At 58.2% G+C, this 21,769-nt stretch overlaps 11 protein-coding genes across 11 annotated transcripts; 6 read left to right on the forward strand and 5 right to left on the reverse strand.

Moving 5' to 3' along the window:
• Positions 1 to 10: 10 nt before the first annotated feature.
• On the reverse strand, positions 11 to 970 carry CMQ_1281 (short chain dehydrogenase reductase; the record flags this gene model as incomplete). Its single annotated transcript, XM_014318360.1, has 3 exons — positions 11 to 181; positions 252 to 359; positions 431 to 970. The coding sequence occupies 3 exons, from the start codon at positions 968 to 970 to the stop codon at positions 11 to 13; spliced, it is 819 nt and encodes a 272-aa protein (XP_014173835.1).
• Positions 971 to 1,431: 461 nt separating this feature from the next.
• Positions 1,432 to 4,731, forward strand: CMQ_1392 (FAD-binding domain containing protein; the record flags this gene model as incomplete). Its single annotated transcript, XM_014318471.1, has 5 exons — positions 1,432 to 1,995; positions 2,086 to 2,341; positions 2,398 to 2,787; positions 2,841 to 3,736; positions 4,189 to 4,731. 5 exons carry the CDS (start codon positions 1,432 to 1,434, stop codon positions 4,729 to 4,731), a joined length of 2,649 nt encoding a protein of 882 aa, XP_014173946.1.
• Positions 4,732 to 5,091: 360 nt separating this feature from the next.
• CMQ_600 (c6 zinc finger domain containing protein) lies at positions 5,092 to 8,008 on the forward strand (the record flags this gene model as incomplete). Its single annotated transcript, XM_014317679.1, has 4 exons — positions 5,092 to 5,212; positions 5,283 to 5,337; positions 5,392 to 6,040; positions 6,116 to 8,008. 4 exons carry the CDS (start codon positions 5,092 to 5,094, stop codon positions 8,006 to 8,008), a joined length of 2,718 nt encoding a protein of 905 aa, XP_014173154.1.
• Positions 8,009 to 8,136: 128 nt separating this feature from the next.
• CMQ_395 (uncharacterized protein) lies at positions 8,137 to 8,576 on the reverse strand (the record flags this gene model as incomplete). Its single annotated transcript, XM_014317474.1, has 2 exons — positions 8,137 to 8,217; positions 8,289 to 8,576. 2 exons carry the CDS (start codon positions 8,574 to 8,576, stop codon positions 8,137 to 8,139), a joined length of 369 nt encoding a protein of 122 aa, XP_014172949.1.
• Positions 8,577 to 8,977: 401 nt separating this feature from the next.
• CMQ_1660 (aldehyde dehydrogenase) lies at positions 8,978 to 10,553 on the forward strand (the record flags this gene model as incomplete). Its single annotated transcript, XM_014318739.1, has 3 exons — positions 8,978 to 9,394; positions 9,451 to 10,180; positions 10,240 to 10,553. 3 exons carry the CDS (start codon positions 8,978 to 8,980, stop codon positions 10,551 to 10,553), a joined length of 1,461 nt encoding a protein of 486 aa, XP_014174214.1.
• A 244-nt stretch (positions 10,554 to 10,797) lies between these two features.
• CMQ_826 (aromatic ring-opening dioxygenase family protein) lies at positions 10,798 to 11,719 on the forward strand (the record flags this gene model as incomplete). The annotated part of the gene is made up of 2 exons (XM_014317905.1): positions 10,798 to 10,932; positions 10,985 to 11,719. 2 exons carry the CDS (start codon positions 10,798 to 10,800, stop codon positions 11,717 to 11,719), a joined length of 870 nt encoding a protein of 289 aa, XP_014173380.1.
• A 583-nt stretch (positions 11,720 to 12,302) lies between these two features.
• CMQ_1647 (uncharacterized protein) lies at positions 12,303 to 13,397 on the forward strand (the record flags this gene model as incomplete). The annotated part of the gene is made up of 2 exons (XM_014318726.1): positions 12,303 to 12,836; positions 12,897 to 13,397. 2 exons carry the CDS (start codon positions 12,303 to 12,305, stop codon positions 13,395 to 13,397), a joined length of 1,035 nt encoding a protein of 344 aa, XP_014174201.1.
• Positions 13,398 to 13,628: 231 nt separating this feature from the next.
• CMQ_1492 (uncharacterized protein) lies at positions 13,629 to 14,225 on the reverse strand (the record flags this gene model as incomplete). The annotated part of the gene is made up of 1 exon (XM_014318571.1): positions 13,629 to 14,225. The coding sequence occupies one exon, from the start codon at positions 14,223 to 14,225 to the stop codon at positions 13,629 to 13,631; it is 597 nt and encodes a 198-aa protein (XP_014174046.1).
• A 1,867-nt stretch (positions 14,226 to 16,092) lies between these two features.
• Positions 16,093 to 18,072, reverse strand: CMQ_403 (acyl esterase; the record flags this gene model as incomplete). Its single annotated transcript, XM_014317482.1, has 3 exons — positions 16,093 to 16,183; positions 16,247 to 17,803; positions 17,867 to 18,072. 3 exons carry the CDS (start codon positions 18,070 to 18,072, stop codon positions 16,093 to 16,095), a joined length of 1,854 nt encoding a protein of 617 aa, XP_014172957.1.
• A 507-nt stretch (positions 18,073 to 18,579) lies between these two features.
• CMQ_1703 (uncharacterized protein) lies at positions 18,580 to 18,822 on the reverse strand (the record flags this gene model as incomplete). Its single annotated transcript, XM_014318782.1, has 1 exon — positions 18,580 to 18,822. The coding sequence occupies one exon, from the start codon at positions 18,820 to 18,822 to the stop codon at positions 18,580 to 18,582; it is 243 nt and encodes an 80-aa protein (XP_014174257.1).
• Positions 18,823 to 19,563: 741 nt separating this feature from the next.
• Positions 19,564 to 21,542, forward strand: CMQ_1011 (allantoate permease; the record flags this gene model as incomplete). Its single annotated transcript, XM_014318090.1, has 6 exons — positions 19,564 to 19,872; positions 19,946 to 20,039; positions 20,098 to 20,837; positions 20,901 to 21,096; positions 21,151 to 21,227; positions 21,279 to 21,542. 6 exons carry the CDS (start codon positions 19,564 to 19,566, stop codon positions 21,540 to 21,542), a joined length of 1,680 nt encoding a protein of 559 aa, XP_014173565.1.
• Between the last annotated feature and the right edge of the window lie 227 nt (positions 21,543 to 21,769).

Raw genomic sequence — 21,769 nt, forward strand, 5'->3', positions numbered from 1 at the left:
CTTCTCCTATTTACGATAGAGTATACCCGGCATCGACCACAGCGTTCTGTCCGGTCACCGACTTGGACGTCACGTACAGCTTCACCTGAGCGGCCACATCCTCGACGGTGGCGAACCGCTGCAGCGCGTTTCGTCGCTTGGTCTCGTCCAGCCGCTCGGCCGGAAACGAGAGGCCCCAGTCCTGGTCTGTCAGTCTCTCCTGCTGTTCTGCCACATTCGTTGGCCCGATCGAGCAGAAAGGCCGAACTCACCGTCAGCAGGACGCCCGGTGAGACGGAGTTGACGCGGATCGTAGGGGCCGCGATCGTGGCCAGGGACTTGATCAGGTGGATCTGGGCTGCCTTGGTGACAGCATACGGCTGCATCGGATCGGTTAGCGAGAGACGAGAAACGGTGGACGTTCCATCTGGCACGCCTTGCTTCCCCTTACCAGGCTGCTTCCACTCGGCTTCACGCCAGCCACGCTGGCCGTGCTGACGAACACAGCCGACCCAGCCTCACGACTGTTGCTCTCCTCGAGCCAGGGGCGGGCTGCGTGGAAGAGCCAGAGGTGCGACTTGACGTTGACGGCAAAGCAGCGGTCCCAGTCGGCCTCGTCCACGCCGTCGTCGAGGTCGGCAAAGTTGCGCATGCGCGTCCACCCGACATTGGACACGACGACGTCGAGCCGACCACCGGCTGCTGCCGCCGCCTCGCGCACGAGACGTGCCACTTGGGACTTGTCCGACAAGTCGGCCTGGATGGCAGTAAAGGACGGCGGCAGTACAGACGGTTGGCCTTCCTTTCCACTCACGTGACTGCTTTTTTGCCAGCCAGACCGGAGCTCGCGCACCAGTGCCTCGGCGCGCCCTGCATCGTGCGCATAGTTGACGGTGACGCTCATGCCCAGGTTCAGAGCGAGGACACGGGCGATAGCGGCACCCAGACCGGCGCTCCCCGCAGTCACGAGTGCAGCTTTGCGTAGCGACATGGGGGAAGGAGGGGGAGTGTGTGTGTGTGTGTGTGGAGAAGAAAGGGGGCTGGTATGGCGGAGAAAACGTAGTGCAGGATGGACGTATCATGTGTGCCGGGCTCGTATGTTGAACGGACATTCTGGATGAGACGCTGGTCCGAAAAGGTACCCCATAATATGAAGAACGGACTTCGGGGGACCACATCGAGGACCACATCAAGGCCACGATGAGACAAACAAGGATCACTACGACCACAAGCCGACACTTCCCCGCCTTTTGCATCCACGCACAATATGCCGGCGCGGATCGAGGCTGTGGGGTATATGGTCGGGGTGTTAAACGATCCGGCCAGCAATATTGTAAAGGGGGATACACTGTATAGAAGGCAGCTCTGGTCGGCGAAATTGTCTGCAGTTTGTATCTGTCACTGAACAGACTACACGAGACCGGATCTTTATTGCTATCATTATCAGACAGAATGGCGACTACGGATTCAGGCGATGCTGCGAACGGCCTCGTCATTGGGCACGCCAATGGACATACCAATGGCCACAGCAATGGCCAGGCGACGCCCCAAGGCCTGAGCATCATCATTGTCGGTGCTGGCATCGGCGGCCTGATGGCGGCAATCTGCCTGCGGCAGGAGGGCCACCGGGTGACGCTGCTGGAGCAGTCGCGGTTTGCCAACGAGGTCGGAGCAGCAGTGCACATGGCGCCCAACGCAAACGGACTGCTGCGTCGCGTCGGTATCTTTGTCGAGAAGTTTGGGGCCAACAAGATGGAGAGAATGACCGAATATGACGAGAAGAGCACGTCGAAGCGCGAGATTGAGCTGGGCGAGGCGAACAAGCTCTGGCAGCACCCCTGGCACCTGGTGCACCGCATCCATCTGCACGAGGAACTCAAGCGGCGGGCCACATCGCCGGACGAGGCTGGCACGCCCACACCGGTGCTGCGGACACGCAGTCGCGTGGCCGACGTCGATACGGCAGCAGGTGTCGTCGTGCTCGAGAGCGGCGAGCGGCTGGAAGCAGATGTGATTGTGGGAGCTGACGGGGTGCATGTGAGTTTTTTTTTTTTTTTTTTTTTTGCCTTTCCTCTCCTCTCAGTTCTATCCCTCCTAACAAAATAGTCTGTCACCAGAGCCAAGATCCCCGGCGGAGACATCAAGACGAAACCATCGGGCAAGAGCGCCTTCCGCTTCCTCGTCTCGCGCGAGGCTGCCCAGGCCAATGCGAAGACGGCCAAGTTTGCGAGCAAGAACGGCGAGCTGATCATGTGGTTCGGCGCCGACCGTCGCGTCATCATGTATCCGTGCGACGACAACCGACAGCTCAACTTTGTGTGCGTGCATCCACGCGAGGAGACCCAGGTGGACAACGTGGCCGGTAAGTCTGTCCCAATACCGCCAGCAAAAACTGTGCAATTTCGATCTGACAGCCAGACTGGAACACGGGCGGAAACAAGGCCAAGCTGCAGGAGGTCTACCGGGGCTTCGACTCTGACCTGCTGGCACTGCTAGACCTGGCTGAGGCCGGCTCGCTCAAGGTGTGGGAGCTCCTGGACATGGACGTCCTTCCGTCCTGGACAAACGGACGGCTGGCCCTTCTGGGCGATGCCGCCCACCCATTTCTGCCACACCAGGGCCAGGGAGCCGGCTGTGCCATCGAGGACGCCACCGCTCTGGCGGCCGTTCTGCACAAGGGCGTCCAGGCTGCAGACGTGGCCGAGCGGCTGCAGCTCTACCAGGATATCCGCTATGTGCGCGCGAACAAGATCCAAGAGTTTTCACGCAAAGCCGGCCGCGATCTGGATGATCGAGCCGGGCTGGACAGTGAGTTTAAACGCCCGAAGACGGCCCATTTGCCCAGCTGCTGACACGTCCAGTGATGGAGTACACAAACTACAACTTTGGACACGACGAGTGGGACAACGCAGTGGACGTGGTGCGCAAGTGGGAGTGGAAGCGCAAGCCGCATCTCTACTGGCGCATGCCGGTCTCATTTGGACCGTTTCCGGGCCCACGGCAGACATTCGAGGGCCTGCCGCGGACGGCGACGCAGTCGACCTTTGTCACGGCATCGGTCAAGTTCAAGACGTCACGCACGATGCTGCAGAACCTCTTCCCGTCCGTCTCGTTCCGTTTCAAGAGCCCAGGCACCGTGGCCCATGCGAGCTTCTCACAGACAACCCTAAACGGCATGGAGTGGCTCGGCGGCGGCGGCTACCGCCACCTGGGCCTGTACATTCACGGCGTCGAGTACGTGACTAAGAGCGGTGCCGTGCTGGACGGCACTTTCCTGCCGCTCCTGTTCGAGAACTTGACGGACCCGATTGTGAGCGGCCGCGAGGAGCTCGGCATGCCCAAGCTGTACTGTTCCATCGACGTCTGGCGTCGCGCAGCCAGCTACCGCATCCAGGCCGGCTGGGAGGGTGCTTCCTTTGGCTCCATCGTTCTCAAAGACCTCGTCGAGGCTGATCCGGCTTCCACCAAGGGCACCATTGGCGGCGAGGATGACCAGGGCCTCTTTGCGTACAAATACATCCCGCGGGTCGGTGAGCGTGGCTGCGCCGACGTCGAGCACGCCACCTTTGTACCCCATGCTGAGGAGGCCCGCGTTGTGTCTAGCCGCGTCGTGCGCATGTTCGAGACTTCCAAGGCCAGCGTGTCCTTTGAAGCACTCGACTGGGAGAGCCTGCCGACGCTGCACCACGTCGTCTCCCGTCTGGCCGAAATCCCCATCTACGAGGTCATTGGGGCCAAGGTGGTCGAGGGCCTCGGGGTCCCGGACGTCTCGAGCGCGAGGCGCATTGACTGAGAGGGGCAAGGGGGGGGAATAGAGGAGCAGAGAGGAGCAAGGAGGAGCAGGGAGGAGCAGGGAGGAGCGGTGTATGGTAGCAGTGCTGGCAGACAGCAGGTAGTTTGTGTAAATACGACATGACTGGCAAAACCTGAATTTCATAATCTGAATGCTCTCTGCCTTGTAGCCACTACCCGAGGGAGGCCCGAGCCGGGGTTCTCGGAAAAGTCCCCCACATCGGAAGATGTTTTCCTACTTAAGTTGTATTAGATGTATTTATTTTCGAATTAATTTAATTCGCTTAGACGTTATATCTGTACCAAGCTGCAGATCTGGCTAGCAGTCGGAGATGCCACCATCTTCGCCTTGCCGTCCTCGTCATACCGCCTCGTATTCCTACGTCTCATCTACGACTCAGATCTAACATGTCCAAGCCAATCCCACCCAAGGATATCCGCCCCATCCGGCGGTTTATCACAACACACGCGGCCGACGGGACGACGGGCTTCTCTGACGCCGTGCCCGAGGAGGCGCCGTTCAAGACGCTGCTCGACGGCGTGCAGTTTGCGCTCTGCTATGCGTCCAACACGTTCCCGGCCCAGCTGAGCGACGATGCCGACCTGGACGTGTACAAGAACTACATGACCAATCTGCCCGGCATCAACATCGACACCGGCTCCGTGCTGCGCGTTGTCGACATGCAGCCGGGCATGCTGGCACCCATGCACCGCACTGTCAGCCTCGACTACGGCGTCGTGCTTGAGGGCGAGGTCGAGCTGATGCTGGACTCGGGTGCGAAGCGACTGATGCGACGCGGCGACATATCCATCCAGCGCGGGACTAACCACACGTGGCGCAACACGAGCGAGACGAGCTGGGCCCGCATGCTGTACGTGCTGTTGCCAGCACAGCCGCTGCTGTTCAACGGTCGGGCCCTGGAGGACAACACGGAGGAAACCATTCCGGGACACAAGTGAAGGAGAAACGGTCGGATTATCGGATTCGTTGGGCACGGAGATAAGCCGAAGATAGAAGTTTTGAACCGTACTAGTTAGAGCGCTAAAATGCACTAGAAAATTTGGTGGCTAACCCCGCATCTCTACTCCGCACCGCACTAACCCCTGTGATTGAGCACGATCACCGACACGTAGCGTAGAACATAATAATAGCGAAATGGAGTAAAGGGCCTATGCGGAGAGCCGGCAATTCTGCAGTCTTCCTGCAAGCGCATAGGCAGCCGCCATAAAGCAGAAGAGGAAGGAACGGAAGAGCACACAGACGCGATCACCGAGAACAAAGAGCCCCACGAAAAAAGGCCCCTCAACAACGCGAAAATCATGGCAGACCGCTCCATGGAAAAGGAAAAGGGAAAGCCGGCCAGCCACAATCTGTTTCAGTGCTCGGCCTGCAAGCGGACATACACTCGAGTCGACCACCTGGCCCGACATGTCCGGTCCCGTACGTCGTCTGTCTCTGTCCGACTGAGCAGGGTGAGCGGCAATGCGTGCTAATGCTATTGATCCTGCAGATCTCCACGAGCGGCCATTTCAGTGCCCGACCTGCAACAAGGCCTTTGGCAGACTGTCCGTAGCCGCCACTCTTCCTTCTACGGCGACACCGTGCTGACGACCAGACAGAGACCTGCTGAAGCGACATGAGACCTGCCACCAAGACGACCGGAATAGTGGACGGACACGTCGAAGTCATGCCGGCAGCCAGAGCTCGCGGGTGTCGCAGGCCTGTCGCGAGTGTGCGGCGACGAAGCTCAAGTGCGACGACGTCAAACCATGCGGACGGTGTCGGCAGCGCGGCCTCACATGCGAGTACGTCTCGGATGGCCGGGAGCACCTCAAGATGCTTGCTTCGGAAAGTCCGGTTCCGGTTGCAGAAACGAGCCCACAAAGATGTGATCCTGCAGCAGCCACGACGACGGCAGAGACCGATAAGATCCCGCTCGATCCCTCCCTGCAGGACCAGCAGCCGCCCGGCGGCTTCCCCGACCACGACATGACTGACTTTCTTCGGGATGTCATGACACCCAACCTGCCGTCGCTGTCTACGAAGGCCTGGCTGGATGCCGATGCTATTGGGCCCCGTGGCCTGCTGGACTTTACGAGCGATGGGCTCGAACTGGACGACAGCGACTTTGGCTTTCTGGACGACTCGTGCGGCGGTGAGCCGTTCAGCATGGCTGCGGCGACGGCCATGGCCATGGTCCTGGATCCGTCGATGGAGTCGCAGCATTCCTTCCCGCCGGCCATGCTCACACAGCTCGAGACGGCCGTGGTGGCAGCGACTTCGGCAGCAGCAGCAGCAGCAGCGACAGCGACAGCAACAGCACTGCCGGCCGCACCGACAGAGCCGATGACCGGCAGAGGACGAAACGTCGGTCTGGGCACGGAGGCCTTTAAGCGGTCGACATTGGGGATGTGGCTGCCGGCACTGCACGAGGGCTCGGAGGCGGAATTGGAGCACCTGTCGGTGCTGAGTGCAGAAGCGGGATCGTCACCGGACACGACACGGTTCAACGTGGGTGCTGAGCATCGGAGCATGCACGGGGGGGTAGGACGGGCGGCACGGGACGGCGTGCTGGCGATGGTGCTGCGAACCTGTCGGCCAGAGCGGGCGCTGACGGTGGTGCAGACGTTTCCGCCAGCCGAGCTACTAGACGACCTGCTGGCCTGTTTCTTTGCGCACCACCGACAGCACGCCGACAGCTTTCTGCACGTGCCGACGTTTGACGTCAACACGCAGCAGCCAGAGCTGATCGGAGCACTGTCGGCCTTTGGGGCCACGCTGACAGACGCGCGGCCGCTGCACCGACTCGGCTTCGCCATCCAGGAGGCGGTGCGCAGGACGGTGCCGGGCCGATGCGAGGCGGCCAACGCGACGACACGCGAGCTCTGGCTGCTGCAGGCCTTTATCTGCGAGCTGCAGGTCGGCATGTGGAGCGGCATCAAGCGCAAGATGGAGCTGGCCGAGAGCCACGCGCCGGTGCTGTACACGATGCTGCGGCGAGCTGGCCGCTTCCACCGGCTGCAGCGGCCAGCCTTTGAGGGTCCATTGGCCACGGACAGTGGCGCGGTGCTGCAGCGCAAGTGGCGAGCCTGGGTCGAGCAGGAGAGCCTGCGCCGTCTGGCCCTGCACGCGGCCATCTTTGACGCGCAGGTGTCCATGGCCCGGCTGACAAACCCGATCATCTCGTACGCCGAGCTGGCCATTGCACTGCCGGCATCGCTGGCCCTCTGGCAGGCCGAGGATGCGGAGCAGTGGAGGGATCAGTACTTGCGAGAGGTGGGGGAAGGCGAGCTGGGAGGACCAGGAGGAAGAGCAGGAATGGAGCCAGAAGGAGACGTCGATGCCCATCCGTCGTCGCTGCTCGACTTTCTGCAGCATCAGCCGGCCGAGCTGCCGGCCCACTGCGACAGCCGGTTTTCCAGCCTGGTGCTGCTATATGGCGTCTGGGGCCTGGTGTGGCAGCACCTGCAGCAGGCGGCCACGCTGCGACACTGGTCGGCCTCGAGTGGTGGTGGCAGTGGCGGCGGGCAGCCAGGGGCTCTAGCCAGTCTACGCCATCAGGAGCTGCTGCAGACGCTGCACCACGTGCGGCTCAGCATCGGCGAGGTGGCGCGCTCGTCCGAGGCCGGCCTAGTGCTCGAGCTGCTGCACATGTACCTGCATATCAACCTGGGCGACATGCAGCTCTTTGCCGGCAAGGAGGACGTCGAGGATGCCCGTCGCGTGCTGCCGTCGCTGCAGCGCTGGTGGGCCGAAGGATCCGGTGCCCGCCAGGCTGTCTTCTACGCCGGCCAGGTCCTGCGCGTGGCCAAAGCCTTTCCGGCCCGCCGTCTCTGTCGCTTCTACGCTATCGCTGTCTACCACGCCGGGCTCGTCCTCTGGGTCTACGGCGTCATCTGGCTGTCACAGCAGCAGCAGCCGAATGGAGGGACCGGCCAGCAACAAGCACAACCATCCTTGATGGCCGTCCAGCTCGATGGTCCCGAGTCGGCCACCATCCAACGCTTCATCGCCATGGGCAAGGGCACCCCCTGTGTCGGCTTCCATTTTGGCGGAAACCCGACGGCCGGCGTGGTGGCGCTGTCAGATCCCGAGGCAGTCATGGATGTCGTCGTCGACACGCTGCTCGGAAACTTCCCCACGACCGTCAGGACCCAGGAACCACCGCCGATTGTGCAGAATCTAGTACAGCTCTTGCGCGGTCTTGGAAAAGCAGCCGGAGAGATGGCAGCTTGAGGAAGGACTCGTGCATAGGAAGAGATTGTGTGCGGTGGCATAGAGAGTTGTTTTAGTTCGGCCCGTCGACATTAGCCTCCTGTTCTACCACCTGTATATTATGCGTCCTCAATCCTTCATCCTTCTCGCTAGTATTCTCCGCCGAGCTCGTAATGGAATATCCGGTCGTTCATCTTTCCACCCGTCGCTCTCCATGTCCGATGGAAGACCTGTTGGATGATGAGTCGTGCGTCAGTTTAGATGGTCTCCGTCTATTTCCATTCGCCCAGCTCCCACGTACCGTCACGACCCGTATGCCAAAGAACATGGTGCTGATAAAGGCGTGTTCGATTCCGTTGTTGTAGGCCATCCGCTGGCTGAGATCGAGCTCCCGGTTGACGGGGCGGTACGGCGGCACACGACGGTGGTCCGTCGGCCAGCTCGGCGGCGTGTTGATGTGTGCTGCAGGGCTCGTCATCGCTGTTGATTCGACACTCTCTATGGCTGGCTGGGGATCAGAGCGGTACGTCTCGTAGTCGGCCAAGACAGGCCGCAGCGACGTTCTGGTGGCTGTTGTGGTAACAGACATGATGGCGGTTTGGCTTTGTCAGCAGTGAGAGGATACGGCGCCTCCAGAGTCAAAGGGGCCCATTGCATATGAGCCCAACGGCGACCTGGCACTTGCCGTGACCGCCTGTGAAATGCCGTCGATCCTCTGCTGGCTTCATCGGCTTGTGGGCGGTGGTACCATTTCTTTCGGGATGTGGCGGCGCCAACATTCCCCCCTGAGAGCACTAGGCGCTATAGGGCTTACAACAGTGCGGAGCAAGCGCAGTGGGGTTCAGGGCGGGGTTGCTGCTGGCCGTTTAGGCAGAGCTCCAGGCCATTTGGGGGATATAGAGCTTCTTTCTGACGCTTAGCGGAAGAGCATGGCAGGCGTTCCTGAACGAGACAGAAACAAGGACGAAGCCGACCAATACGACGTACAGCATGTCTATTCCCGCGAGCTTACCTTTTCCTCGGTTGCAGGACGCCCTGATCGAGGGCCGTCTGGCCAACGTGTTCTACCGTCGCGACCAGCTGCGGCATCTGCAGGAGGGACTGGTGCGGCAAAAGGATGCGCTTCAGGCGGCCACGGTGCAGGACGGCAGCAGTACGGTGCCCGAAGCACTGGCTGAGCTGTACCTGACCCTCACGGCCGTCAAGCAATACCACGACGGGCTCAAGCCGGCCGGGCCAGACGGGCTGATTGCAGCCGAATACCGCATTACCCATGGACGAGATGCGGCCGATGCGCAGGAGCGCGTTGGGATTGCCGTAATCGTGCCCCAGAGACACACGCTGGTATACTCGGTGGTCGTCCCGCTGGCGGCGGCCATTGCGGCCGGGAACTGTGCTGTGGTCGTGGTGAGTTGCCGTCCGGAAACAGAACCCAAATAGCACATGCATACTGACACCCACAGCTAGAGAAGACGCTACAGAGCCTTCCGCCGCTGCTGTCGGGTCTGCTGGGCGAATGCATCGACCGCGACATCTGGGAGCTCGTCTCGAGCCGACCGGCCGGCCTGGATGCCTCCGACTGCTGCATCCAGGTCGTGCAGACGGGCGACGACGCCGACAAGGACACGAGCACGCCCCGGACACTTCTCTCACCGGTTCGGGCGCTCGTCGTGGCCATTGTCGACCGCACGGCCAACCTAGAGCAGGCGGCCCAGCAGCTGGTCGATGCGCGGCTCCGATTTGGCGGCCGGTCGCCGTACGCGCCGGACATCGTGCTGGTCAACGAGTTTGCCAAGCAGGACTTTCTGCGGGCGGCTGTGCAGCACTGGATCCGATACACGACCGACGGAGGACCGCTGGAGAAGAAACCGGAAAACGGTGCGACAGCCGGCAAGACAGTCCCGAGCCAGAACGGCGTCCGGACAGTCACGGCTGGGTCCGACAGCCGGATCGAGGACGTGCTCGACCGGTCCACGCTGTTGCAGGCGCCGGAGCGGAACAAGGTCTGCGAAAGAGCCCTGCGCGTGCATGCAGTCCGCAGCTTGGACGACGCGGTCGAGCTCATCACCGACATGACGCCAACTTCGCCGCTGGCCGTCTACGCGTTTGGCGACCTGCCGAGCTGCAAGTACCTGCTGCAGTTCACATCAGCACATGCCGGCTTTGCCAACACGATTCCGCCCGAGCTTCTCGGTACGTTCTGTGTTTCTCTGTTTCTTCTACTGCGCATGCTTCCCGCTGACAGCTACTAGTTGGGCCTGCTGCCCCTAAAGACTACGCGCTCTCGCTTACCGCCCGATATGATCCCGGCCTCTTCTCGGTTCCGCGGCCCAAGTTTGCAGAAACCTCTGCGCTCTCGCGCGAGATGGCCGCCATCCTCGACAGCCGGCCAGCGGCCGTGGAGGCGAAACTGCTGCGGAAGGTGGAGCTTGAGGCGAGGGCACCCGTCCGCCTGATTACCGGGTACTTTGAAATGTCCGCCCTGGTCGGCCTGATTACGCGGGTAGCTTTTGTTGGCGCGTTGACGTGTTACGGTGTGCAAAAGGTGGTCAGTCTGCGGAACTGATCCTGTTCGTAGATTGGCTGCTCGTATTCTTCCCCTCATCTCATCTTCCGTCCACCCGCAACTTCCCCAGATTTCTCCCCCACATGCCGAAGGTGTTGGCGCAAGTGTTGGCGCAAGTGTTGGCACGGGCTCTTGGCCGTTAGCATTAAGTAATAAAGTTGGTCGACTCCTGCAAGTACTGCTTCAGCTTCAGCTCAGCTCAGCTCAGCTCAGCTCTAAACCATTGTCACGTCTCGCTACAAACATGCCGCTCACGCCTGTCCACTTTTTTTCCCATGGATCGACCATGATGATGGGTGAAGAGTCGCGCTCCGCCGATTACTGGAAGAAGTGCGGCGACGAAGCCCTGGCCCACGGTATCAAGGGCGTCGTGATCATGGTGCGTTGTTCCTATGCTCTTCGCGGTCACGTGACCATGCTGACACATCAAGGGTGCGCACTGGGCGACCAAGGCCGACACGATCGAGGTGGCGAGCAACCTGACGCCGACCAAGTCGCCGGTAGCGTACGTGCACCCGTCCAAGTACGTGGACTACGCGCTGAACCCAGACGCGGCGACGGCAGAGCGGTGCGTGTCGCTGCTGCGCGATGCCGGCTTCCCGGCCTCGACCAATTCGTCGTTTGACTGGATCCACGACACGTACATGATTCTGCTCCGCATGTTTCCCAAGGGCTGTCCGCCGACGACGATCGTGTCGATGAACCCGCGCTACGATCCCAACTACCATGTGCACGTGGGCCTGGCGCTGCGGCCGTTGCGCAACGAGGGCTACCTGCTGATCGGCTCCGGCGGCGCCGTGCACAACCTCTTCCGCAACGTCTGGACCCCAATGATCGTCCACGGCGACAACTTTGCCCAGCCGACGCCGCCGGCCCCTTGGGCGCTCGAGTTCCGCCAGAGCGTCGAGGACGTGGTCCGGCGCGGCGGTGGCCCCCGTCTGCGCCGTGCCGTGCCGCGCCTCATGAAGCACCCCCTCTTCCGTGATGCGCATGGCACCGACGATCACTTCATGCCGCTCTGCTTCGCCGCCGGTGCCGCCGGCACGCCCGACGACGAGGGCGCCGTCGGCTCGCTGGGCGCTGAGGACTGGGAGCTGACCAACATGTGCAACAGCCAGTTCACGATCGGCTCTTGGCAAGGACACGCGCTCGTCAAGGCACAGTGATTGTATCCAGGCATTTCCAAAGGCTTCTTCGTCAGGACGGCCGTGTCTAATGTCCACTATAGATATCAGCCCTGCTCCGGGCTTAGCCTCTCTTTTTTCTCACCCAATACGAATACTGACAACTTTGGCTCCACCACTCCACTTATTCCACGCACACGCGTCATCTAGACATACGAGTACGTTATCGTCGTCGTAAGCCTCTAAGCGCTCCGATCTGGCCAGACCACGTTTTGGCTGTTTCCAGCAGGTGTCCACGCTTGTTTCCGAAACACTGTCAAAACGCCCAAACGGGCAGCTGGACTGTGAAAGCCACGCAATGTCTTTCCCCCTACTACGGAGAGCTGTCCAAGCCCACGGCAGAGTGCCGCGCAGCTACTGTACACGTAATGCGGCGGAGCCGTTAATTGCCTGCTCTTGCCTATGAACGTCCAATACATACATAGCCGGACGGCCAGCCGGCAGCACACTGTTGACAGTTCCTAATTACACGACTGTTCTGCACCATGAAGCCCGACAGAACGACCACGCCCACGACTAAGACCTACAACGACTCCCGACGGTAACGGCTGTGGGCAAGCAAGCCATGGCTCCCTCGCGCATCCCTGCCATCTGCCTGGGCCTAGGCCTGGCCATCTGCCTGGTCTGGTTCACCGTCCAGCTGAGCCTGCGAAGTCCGCACAACCTGCTCGCCCAGGCCACGGATTTGTTGGGCGGACTGCACGACCAAACGTCTGCGCTGGACGAGACGATGTCCAACGGAACCGATCGGCCGCTGGTGCTATATGCCTATGCCGAGTCTAATGCCGGTCGTGCCGATCTGGCCTTTTTTGTGCACAACGGTCTGCACCGGCGCGCCGACTTTGTCTTCATCTTTAACGGGCCGACCAATGCGACCGATATGGTCCCGGCCGACCTGCCCAACGTGCGTGTCGTGCAGCGCAAAAACACCTGCTTCGACCTGGGCGCCTTTGGCGAGGTGCTGCGCACAGATGACCTCTGGAAGCGTTACAAGCGCTTCATCACCATGAACGCCAGTATTCGCGGCCCTTTCGTGCCGCTCTACTCATCCGCCTGCTGGACAGATATCTTTCTTAACCGGGTCACCGAGCGTACTAAAGTACGTGTTTCCTAGTCAAGCTTTCTTCCAACAGCTCTTTCGTCTTTCTAACTGTTGCAGCTTGTCGGCCTCTCTCTCAACTGTGGCCCACGACCGCACGTGCAATCGATGATCTGGGCTACAGACTCCGTCGGCATGGCAATCTTGCTCGACCCCGAACTGGCACACTCGGTCGGCCGTACTGATAGTTTTGCCAATAGAAAGAGCCCCGTCGGCCTCACCCCCTGCTACAGTGACTGGCGAGCAGCCGTACACGCCGAGATCGGCACCACGGAGCTCATCCAGTCGCAGGGCTACGATGTGGACGTGCTTATGACAGCATACCAAGGGCATGGTGGAAAGCATGGAAAGCATGGAAGGAAGGCGACCAAGGCGTATTGCGACACTCTGGACGAGATTGCAGACCCCTTCACATTACAAGGCTACTTTGGCAGCAACATTCACCCCTACGAGACAGTGTTCGCAAAGGCGAACCGGGACATCGACCTCCCACTGCTGGAGCACTTGACATTATGGCACATGAACATGAATCACACTGCCTGGAACATGTGCGGGTCGTAATACGACGATTTCCGGAAGCGCTCCGAGAGATAGACAAGGCATGGTTTGGTGTCGATCGGGCTAGGCGTACGGTGGATTTGATTTTAATACCCTTCTTACGGCGTGCTTGTTCCTGGGCTTTTGTCTTGTTAGTGTGTCATGAGTGAAATTCGCATCGATAGCGCTGAACACTTTATACGAGCTTTCGGCTGGAAATATAAGGCTCGCCAATGTGCTCGCCGGTCTGCTATTTTACACCAGTCGCTCTGGCCTGCTAATTACGGGAACTAATGCGAAATATCGGTGGTATCCTAATTCCCGCAACCGCTTGATGCGCCATTCATTGTAATCCTCGTTATTCATGACCTCGTCGTCCTCGTATTTTCCGTAATGCGACTCGTTCTGCCACAAGCTCTCTTCCGCGTACTCAATCCCAATACACAGCGGGCAGAACAGATAGGCGCCGCAATCTCCGGGGACCCTCCAACTGATAAAGTTTTGAGCTGCCTCCCGGCCGCCATTGCACCTCCCATACTCCACCCAGCTAATGATGTCAGGGACCCATATCTGCTCGTAAAGAACGGTAATGTCTGAATTTATCGTCAGCATAGGAATTTCGATTGTGACCCCTCTGTCTTCGGCGTTCGGCTCTTCAAAAGTAAACGGTGCCTCATTGTCGTGGAGCTCGGAGCTGTCTGGCGAATTTAAGTCTGGCTCATAAACGCGGACAGTACTCCGTAATACCGTCTTTATGTCTCCACATTGATCCCGCTTCTGGTTTTCGTCGCAGACAAAAAGCGGCCCTTCGTCGCCATCTTCCATACATCGCGGCCGAGCCAAGACGTACATGTGGCTGTGGGGGTTTTGTACCGCCAGCTCGATAATGATAAGTCACAGCTCAGGCGGGAGGCGCATGCCTATACAAGACGAAGAGCCAGGCACGATGGTCTTGACGTAGTTGGGACCGACGTTGGTTTTGTCCACTATAACAACAGATTTTCGAGTAACCAACTCGGGCACCTGATCGCAGCTCACAGTCTTCATTCTCTGAGGCTGAATTTTGGGATGCGTTTTCGGCACTATACTCTCTGGTTGTAAGAAATATACCCGAGAAACAGAAGAACAGCCTTCTTGGTGGTTACCTGTTTAAGGGGAGTGATCGTAGAAGTCCAACAGTGTATCGCTGCGTAAGCGAATAATCTCCACCTGTACTACCTACAGCTGACAGGATCAGTGACTGTAGAGGAAACCACACGAAAGCAGCAGGAGACCAAACGACGTGTTGCTTACTTGAGAATAAGATGTGAGTGCCAATGCACAGGCCACTTCTGCCTGCAATCCAACTCTTCCCCCGCATTCAATCCTCTGACGAGGGGCTTCAAGTTTATGGCATAACTTTTACGTGTCTGTACGCGGCTCGAGCATACTTGTCAAACTTTACTTCATCTCTGTAGTCCTCCGATTGCATTCAAGAAATTCGCACAGATCGGCGACTGCCACAAGGAGGCCCAGTGGCAGGAACGACAACAAAAATATCTGATCCATTCTTATACCGTCTTGACTTTGTGTCGCAGCCCTACAGGTATGCACCATGCCTTGTTTCAACGACTATACACAGTCATATTTTGTCGACGATCAAATGTTGTAACAAGCCTTAGGAACCCCCGAAAGTAAGCAGAGTGCCTATATGGAGTAGGATGATTAATCAACATTATAGGTAGCACTTTGGCGTCATATATTGCATACATCGACATTATATCACAAATGTCTAGGGGAAACTATCTTTTAGCATGTACAGATTTACTTAATTACGCACCGTCAAGACCCGTGAATATTAGCTGTGAAGTTCGGCCACTTTGATAACCATCGCATCTGCTCAACATCCTCGACAGTGACAAAAATCTATATTCCTGTTTCTGTCGTGAAGCAACCATTGCCTCAACTCCTATGGATGAACCAGCCTCAATAGCCAAGGTAAGTTTTAGCTAATATGAAATCTGTGGGCACATGTCCAGACGGTTGGGCACGATGTGCCAAATTGTTTCGACTACGATCTCGAGATGAGTAAGACGTCCTTTGGCAGGGCTACGAGAAAGCCCTTGTTTAGACGCTGGCTGCTATACTGTCACCCCCAGAGCTAGCCAGCCAATTAAAGCTCCCCTTTTGCGAAGTATGCTTGGAATATCTGGGCAGCAAGTTCTTCTATGGCAATGAACGCATATTGGATAATGTCACCCTAAATATGCACAGAAGCTGTACGTGTCGTGGGCGATGCTGCGAACGTGAATGGGATCGATAAGGACTTGTCTGACGCTGTGTGGACGTTATGTGGAACCCACGGACGAAAGAATGTCGAGGATTGCCGCAGGTAGCTCTGCGGACACAATGCTACTTACGCCGTACTTCAGAACGACCACGAAAAAGACAAAACAAGAAAGTGTAAACATCATAGTCCTAGTTTTTTTCGGCTCGACGTTTCAAACGGACGGATCTGATCTCATTGTAATACAGAGTTTGAGCGGGTCCAAGTACCTCGTCAATCAAGCTCTTAGAGAAGTGCCCTTTGTAATTCGACAAACCAACCGTTATAATTCCACTCTAGGAAAACCACGCATACAGAGCGTATTAATGATCTACTAATGCTAGTTCTCTATATGCAGTAGTCGGTTTTCACAGCTATTTCTAGCAAAACCTCTGACGGTATACCTCGGTCCAACTACTTTGGCGGAATGACTGGCAGTACGACGTAGTTCGTCTCCTGTGGCCCAAAGCAGATGTGGTTCTGGCCCTGGAACTTGCTCGGCGCCCTGTTTGAGTTAGCATGTGGATTGTTAAGGGATCATATGGGAAATTGGCATGTGTCAACTTACCGATCGACCGGATCATTATGCTGGAAGATGCCGCAGCCCTGGGTGTCACCACTGGCAACCTCCAGGATGAGGCGAGCGCCAGGCTCGAGCACCACAGACGTTGGCCAGACCTCGACGTCGACGTCGTAGATCTCGCCGGGCACGACGGGCTGAACGTCGGTGCTGAGGTACTCGCGCCAGGGCAGGTAGTCACGGTGCTTGCGGTGGTGGGTGGCGACCTTACGGAGGCTGACGCGGAGCCAGCCCTTAGTGAGAGGCACAGCATCACCGGCGGTTCCGGTGTAGAAGACCTCCTTGCCGGCGGCGGAGATGTGGCGGAGGGTGAGGAAGAGGTCGATGTCCGAGGGCGTGATGCCGCCGGCGTCGGCGCTGACGCTGACGCAAAGATGCGCAGTGACGTAACCAGTGATCTCAGTCTCGACTGCAAACGGCTCTGTGCGGAACTGGATGAGGCTGGGGTCGTCGAGCGAGCCGAGAGCCTTGTAGGAGAGCTTCTCACGACGGGCCGGACGGCCGGCCACAGCAACGGCAGCCACGTCGGACGTCAGCCGGCGATCGGGCGTGAGGTAAAAGCGAACGTATTCAGTGCGAGCAAGCGGCCACTCGGTCTCGGCACGGCGTGGAAAGATGGCCTTCTCGGCGGCCGGGTCGTTGAAGCCGGCATCACCCTTGCGCAGCACCAGGTCGACGGGGGGAACCTTGCCGGTGGTCCAGCCATCGCGGTCATCGCCCTTGAGGAAAGCATCGAGAAAAGAGCGCTGGACCTCGACCTCCTCGGGATAGTAGAAGGGCAAATCATGGCGCCCGGTAACCATGCGCAGCCACTTGCGTTCGGAGCCGGCATGAGCGTAGCCCTCGAGATTTCCGCGCAGGTGCAGCAGGATGCCGCCCCAGTTTCCGACCGAGAGCAGCGGAACGGCAATGTCGGCCATGTCGTACTCCTTGGACGCGTAGTACTCGTCGTCGCGGAAGTGGTAGCGCTGGTTGTCGATCGTCTGGTCTTGGCGGTTCTGTGCCCGCTCTTCGGCACTGAGATTGCCCTCGAGCGTCTCAGGCGCCGACGGCGGCCGCTTGGGTCCGCCACCGACCAGCTTGGTCACCTCGTCAATCGGCTCGTCGTGTGGTCGACCGTACTGGTTTGCCACCACCTGGCGGTTCCACCAGAAGCGGATAAAGTAGTTCGACAGGATGCCGCCGTGTCGGCAGCGGTCCCGATAGTAGTCCGACATGCCCTCCCATGGAATCATGGCGGCCAATCCCTTGGGTCGTCGTGCGGCCACGCGCCACTGGCTGCCTGCATAGTAGCTGATGCCCAGCAGCCCAACCTTGCCGCTCGACCAGGCCTGCTCGGCACACCACTCGACCACCTCGAAGAAGGCCTCGCTCGTGCCGCGTGACATAGTGTCCAGACGGCCGCGCGACTGTCCGATCCCCCGCTCATCTGCCCGCACCACTGCGTATCCATGAGATGTCCAAAAACCCGGATCCGGCGTTTCCCAGGCTGAATGTGCCGACTTGTGCTCCGGGCCCACTTCGGAGAATGATTGGGCGTGAAAGCTAGGAAGAGGAACCGTCAGCGCTTAGAGGGTTGTATCGATCAAAGGAATCATCAGCACTCACTCTCCGTAGTACGTGTCCTTGCCATACGGCCCATAGGTCACTAGGACTGGCACTTTCTTGTCGGGGCCCGAGCCCTTGGGCCGAAAGACGTTGCACCGCACCAGTCCATCGCTGGACTTGAGCTCAATGGTTGCGTTCTGCTCAAACACGTAGGGGAACGATGTCTCGTCCACCTGATGGAGGTCTGTCCGCACTGGATTCGGCATGATGATGAGATGTTGGAATGCTTCAAGTGTAAAAATGGTGTGTGGCACAATGGAGGTTGGTTTCCCGTCGAAACAGCTTAAGCCGCTCTTATCAGATCATTCCATCCTCCTCTTGGATCTTGGGGAAATGGCCCGGCCGACAGCTTCGGCTTGCGGAGACGTTCGGATGTTCGGGTTCGGCATGTGGTCGGACTAAAACGGCGATCTATCCGCCAACTGCCGTTCCCCCATTTGCCTTCCCACCAGGGCGTGGAGCAAGCAAAACGAGCACCGAATCGGTGGCAGGTGCGTCAGAATTCGGTACACAGCCGGCAATAGTAAAGATTTCAAGGAGTCCAAGGAGTACAGTGTTTAATGAACAGTGTGGATATATGCCACACAGTGCATGCCAGCTAATTTCTGGCCGCAACGAATTTACTGTACGGAGTACGGCAACGGGGTACTCCGTACTGGTTCGGGATACTGTCCTACAGTATTGCAATCATCGTCATTAACTTGCTCTAGGCATTAGCCACGGCCGCGGCTGTCGGTGCAGAAAGGCCACTGACTCTTTTCCGGTCTGTACTCCGTAGTCGCGCGCAGCTCTCTGGCCCAAAAATCATCGGCTAACGGCTCCGAGAATTCATGCAGCCCAATGACCCCTGGAGCCGGGCCGCTAGTGGATCCGTTGCGGCTGCCGCCGTCAAAGCTGCGACCGAAAAGTGCACTGGTGCCGGAGCCGAGAAGTGCCGCATTGTCCTCCGTTTCCATCTTTCTCTCATTGCGTGCGCTTTCCTACTCTCGTGGAAGCCCATTCGCCTGATTCTATCAACACAAACACCTTCCCTTTCCGTCAACGCCTTCACAGCGGACGGAAAATTTCGTACCAAATTACAAGCTTCTGATAGGTCTACGATCAACTTTTTCGCAGAGAATCTCCACTTAGGGCGTGTTACTGGTTCACTTTACTGACGACATCCCATGGCGTCATTTTGCCATCCTCTGGCGAAGCTGCCGCTGTGCCAAGCTCACGATGCATACATGTTGCAGCACACGACAGTGGCACTGAAAACGAATGCGCAAGACCGAACTCCGAGTCTAGCTGGAATAGATTGATTGGCGGCCAAGATTGCAGGAAAAAATACAAGATGAAGTTCGCAACTGATCGTCTTCGAGGCAGGATGCAGACACCACCAGCAGTTCCAGTGTCGCACTTAGACCACCGTTGCGACTTCTGTGGGTGGAGCATCCCGGCGTTGTCTCCTTTTTCCTTATCGCCTCGCCATCACGTACTGCAAGGCCTGCATGCTGCCATAGTGGCCCTGCCCATGCCAGACGGAACTGAGAAAGATCGCCGGGTGTCCTGCGCGGCCTGGCCGCCATGCGCGTTTTTCTGTGGCGAGCGTATGCGTGCCTATTTAAGGGAATGTCCCCTGCGGATGCGTAGAGCCTCTGGCTTGCCGATCTGAGTTCCGCTGGGCCGTAGCAGAAATTGTCCAGACAAGACTCACCATGTCCGACAACGAGAAGTCCCCTGGCGCTGCCACCACCGCCATCTGGTCATCCCCTTTCAAGGCGGCCTCAGAATCTGCAAACGAGTCTTCTGGCGACCTCGACATTGGCCTCGGCCACGATGCCCTCGACGAGAATGCCGTCAACACGAACCCATTTTCCGACCCGACCGTTGCAGAATACTGGCGCGCAACCTACGAGCAAAGCAGCTACGAGTGTCGTCACGTCTTTGATCCCCTCGCCACTTGGACCCCCGAGGAGGAGCGCCGGCTTATTCGGAAGCTCGACTGGCATGTCTGCCTGTGGGCGGTATGTCCAAGTCTATTCGGCTGTCCAGCTGCACCTTTTCGGCGAGTGTCTGCATGGCTGACTCACATCGTAGTGCGTCATGTTCTTTGGTCTGCAGGTCGACCGCGGAAATCTCTCGCAAGCCCTCTCAGACAATTTTCTCAAGGATCTGCATCTGACGACAAACGGTTAGTTTCCGGATCCATCTGTTCCTGGTGACACCTTCTAACCCCCCTCCCCCCCCAGACTACAACTACGGAAATACCGTATTCCTTCTGTCCTTCCTGGTCGCCGAGCTGCCGTCCCAGCTTCTCTCCAAGAAAATCGGCCCTGACCGCTGGATTCCGACCCAGGTTGTCCTCTGGTCCGTCGTGGCCACGTCACAATGCGCCATCACCGGTCGTGCCAGCTTCCTGGCCACGCGCTGCTTGCTCGGCCTTCTCGAGGGCGGCTTCATCCCCGACATAGTCCTCTGGCTGTCGTACTTTTACACCGGCCGCGAGCTGCCCGTACGGCTAAGCTACTTTTGGACTTCCATGTCCGTCACCACCATTGTCACCTCACTGCTGGCCTTTGCCCTGCTGCACCTGCGCGGCGTCCACGGCTGGGCCGGCTGGCGCTACCTCTTCCTGGTCGAGGGCCTCATCACCCTCTCCATCGGTCTGGCATCCTTCTTCCTCATGCCCGCTTCGGCCGTCCAGACGAAGACGTGGTTCCGCCCTCGCGGTTGGTTCACCGACGGCGAGATCACCATCGTCGTCAACCGCGTCCTGCGCGACGACCCCTCCAAAGGCGACATGCACAACCGCCAGGCCGTCACGCCGCGCCGCCTTTGGGAGGCCATGAAGGACTACGACATGTGGCCGCTCTACGCCATCGGCCTCGTCGCCTACATCCCTCAGACCCCGCCTTCCACCTACCAGTCGCTCATTCTCAAGGCCCTCGGCTTCAGCAGCTTCAACATTAACCTGCTGGCCATTCCCGCTGTATGTTTTGCCGTCCTCCTGTCCCTTTGTACAGCCTCTTCTTGTATCTTGCTAATCTTACAGAACGTCTTCCACATCATCAACCTTATTATCATTACCCGACTCGCCGACTACTTTAAAGAGCGAACCTTTGTGTCCATGATCCAGTGTATCTGGACTCTTCCTTGCGTTATCGCCTTCCGCTGGTGGCCGGGCACCATGACGAACGCCTGGGGCACTTACGCCCTTGTCGTCGTCCTACAGTCCTACCCATACTGCCGTGCGCTACCCCTTAGCACCCAACTGATCAGAGGATGTCTGTTAACTCTCGCAGATGCTATCCTAGTTGGCTGGACATCCAAAAATGCCAATAACGTCGGCGCCAGATCTGTCTCGTCAGCCTTGTACAACGTGCGGTCCGATACTCCTTGTTCTGTAGATAACAGGTACTAACACTGCTAGATGTCGGTCCAAGTTGGAAACATCGCCGCCTCATACATATACCGAACCGACGACGCTCCGCTCTACCACCGCGGCAACGTCGATCTCGTCGCCATCAACATATTGGCCATCGGTGTCTTCATTGTTACCAAAATGTACTACGTATTCCGCAACAAGCAGCGCGAGAAGCAGTGGAACGCCCTCACAACAGAGGAGCAGGTTGCCTACGTCCGAGATACCAAGATCCAGGGGAGTCGTCGCCTGGACTTTCGCTTTTCCCACTAGGCCTCTTATAATGCTCACTGGAAATTTATCTAAGCCACAAAGCGCCAAAATAGACGGGTGCCTGAAGTGGTTGTGTAGACAGCCAGCTATTCATCAAACAGACAAATGATTGCAAACTAGATTAGACGATACTTCGCGGACATGCTAAATAATGAATTTAAGACCATCTAACAGAATTGAGTTCGCATCCCTGTATTAAAATCGTAATATTGTAAAGTATAATTATG

This window comes from Grosmannia clavigera, assembly GCF_000143105.1.
Source record: "Grosmannia clavigera kw1407 unplaced genomic scaffold GCSC_140, whole genome shotgun sequence".
Lineage (NCBI taxonomy): Eukaryota > Fungi > Ascomycota > Sordariomycetes > Ophiostomatales > Ophiostomataceae > Leptographium > Leptographium clavigerum.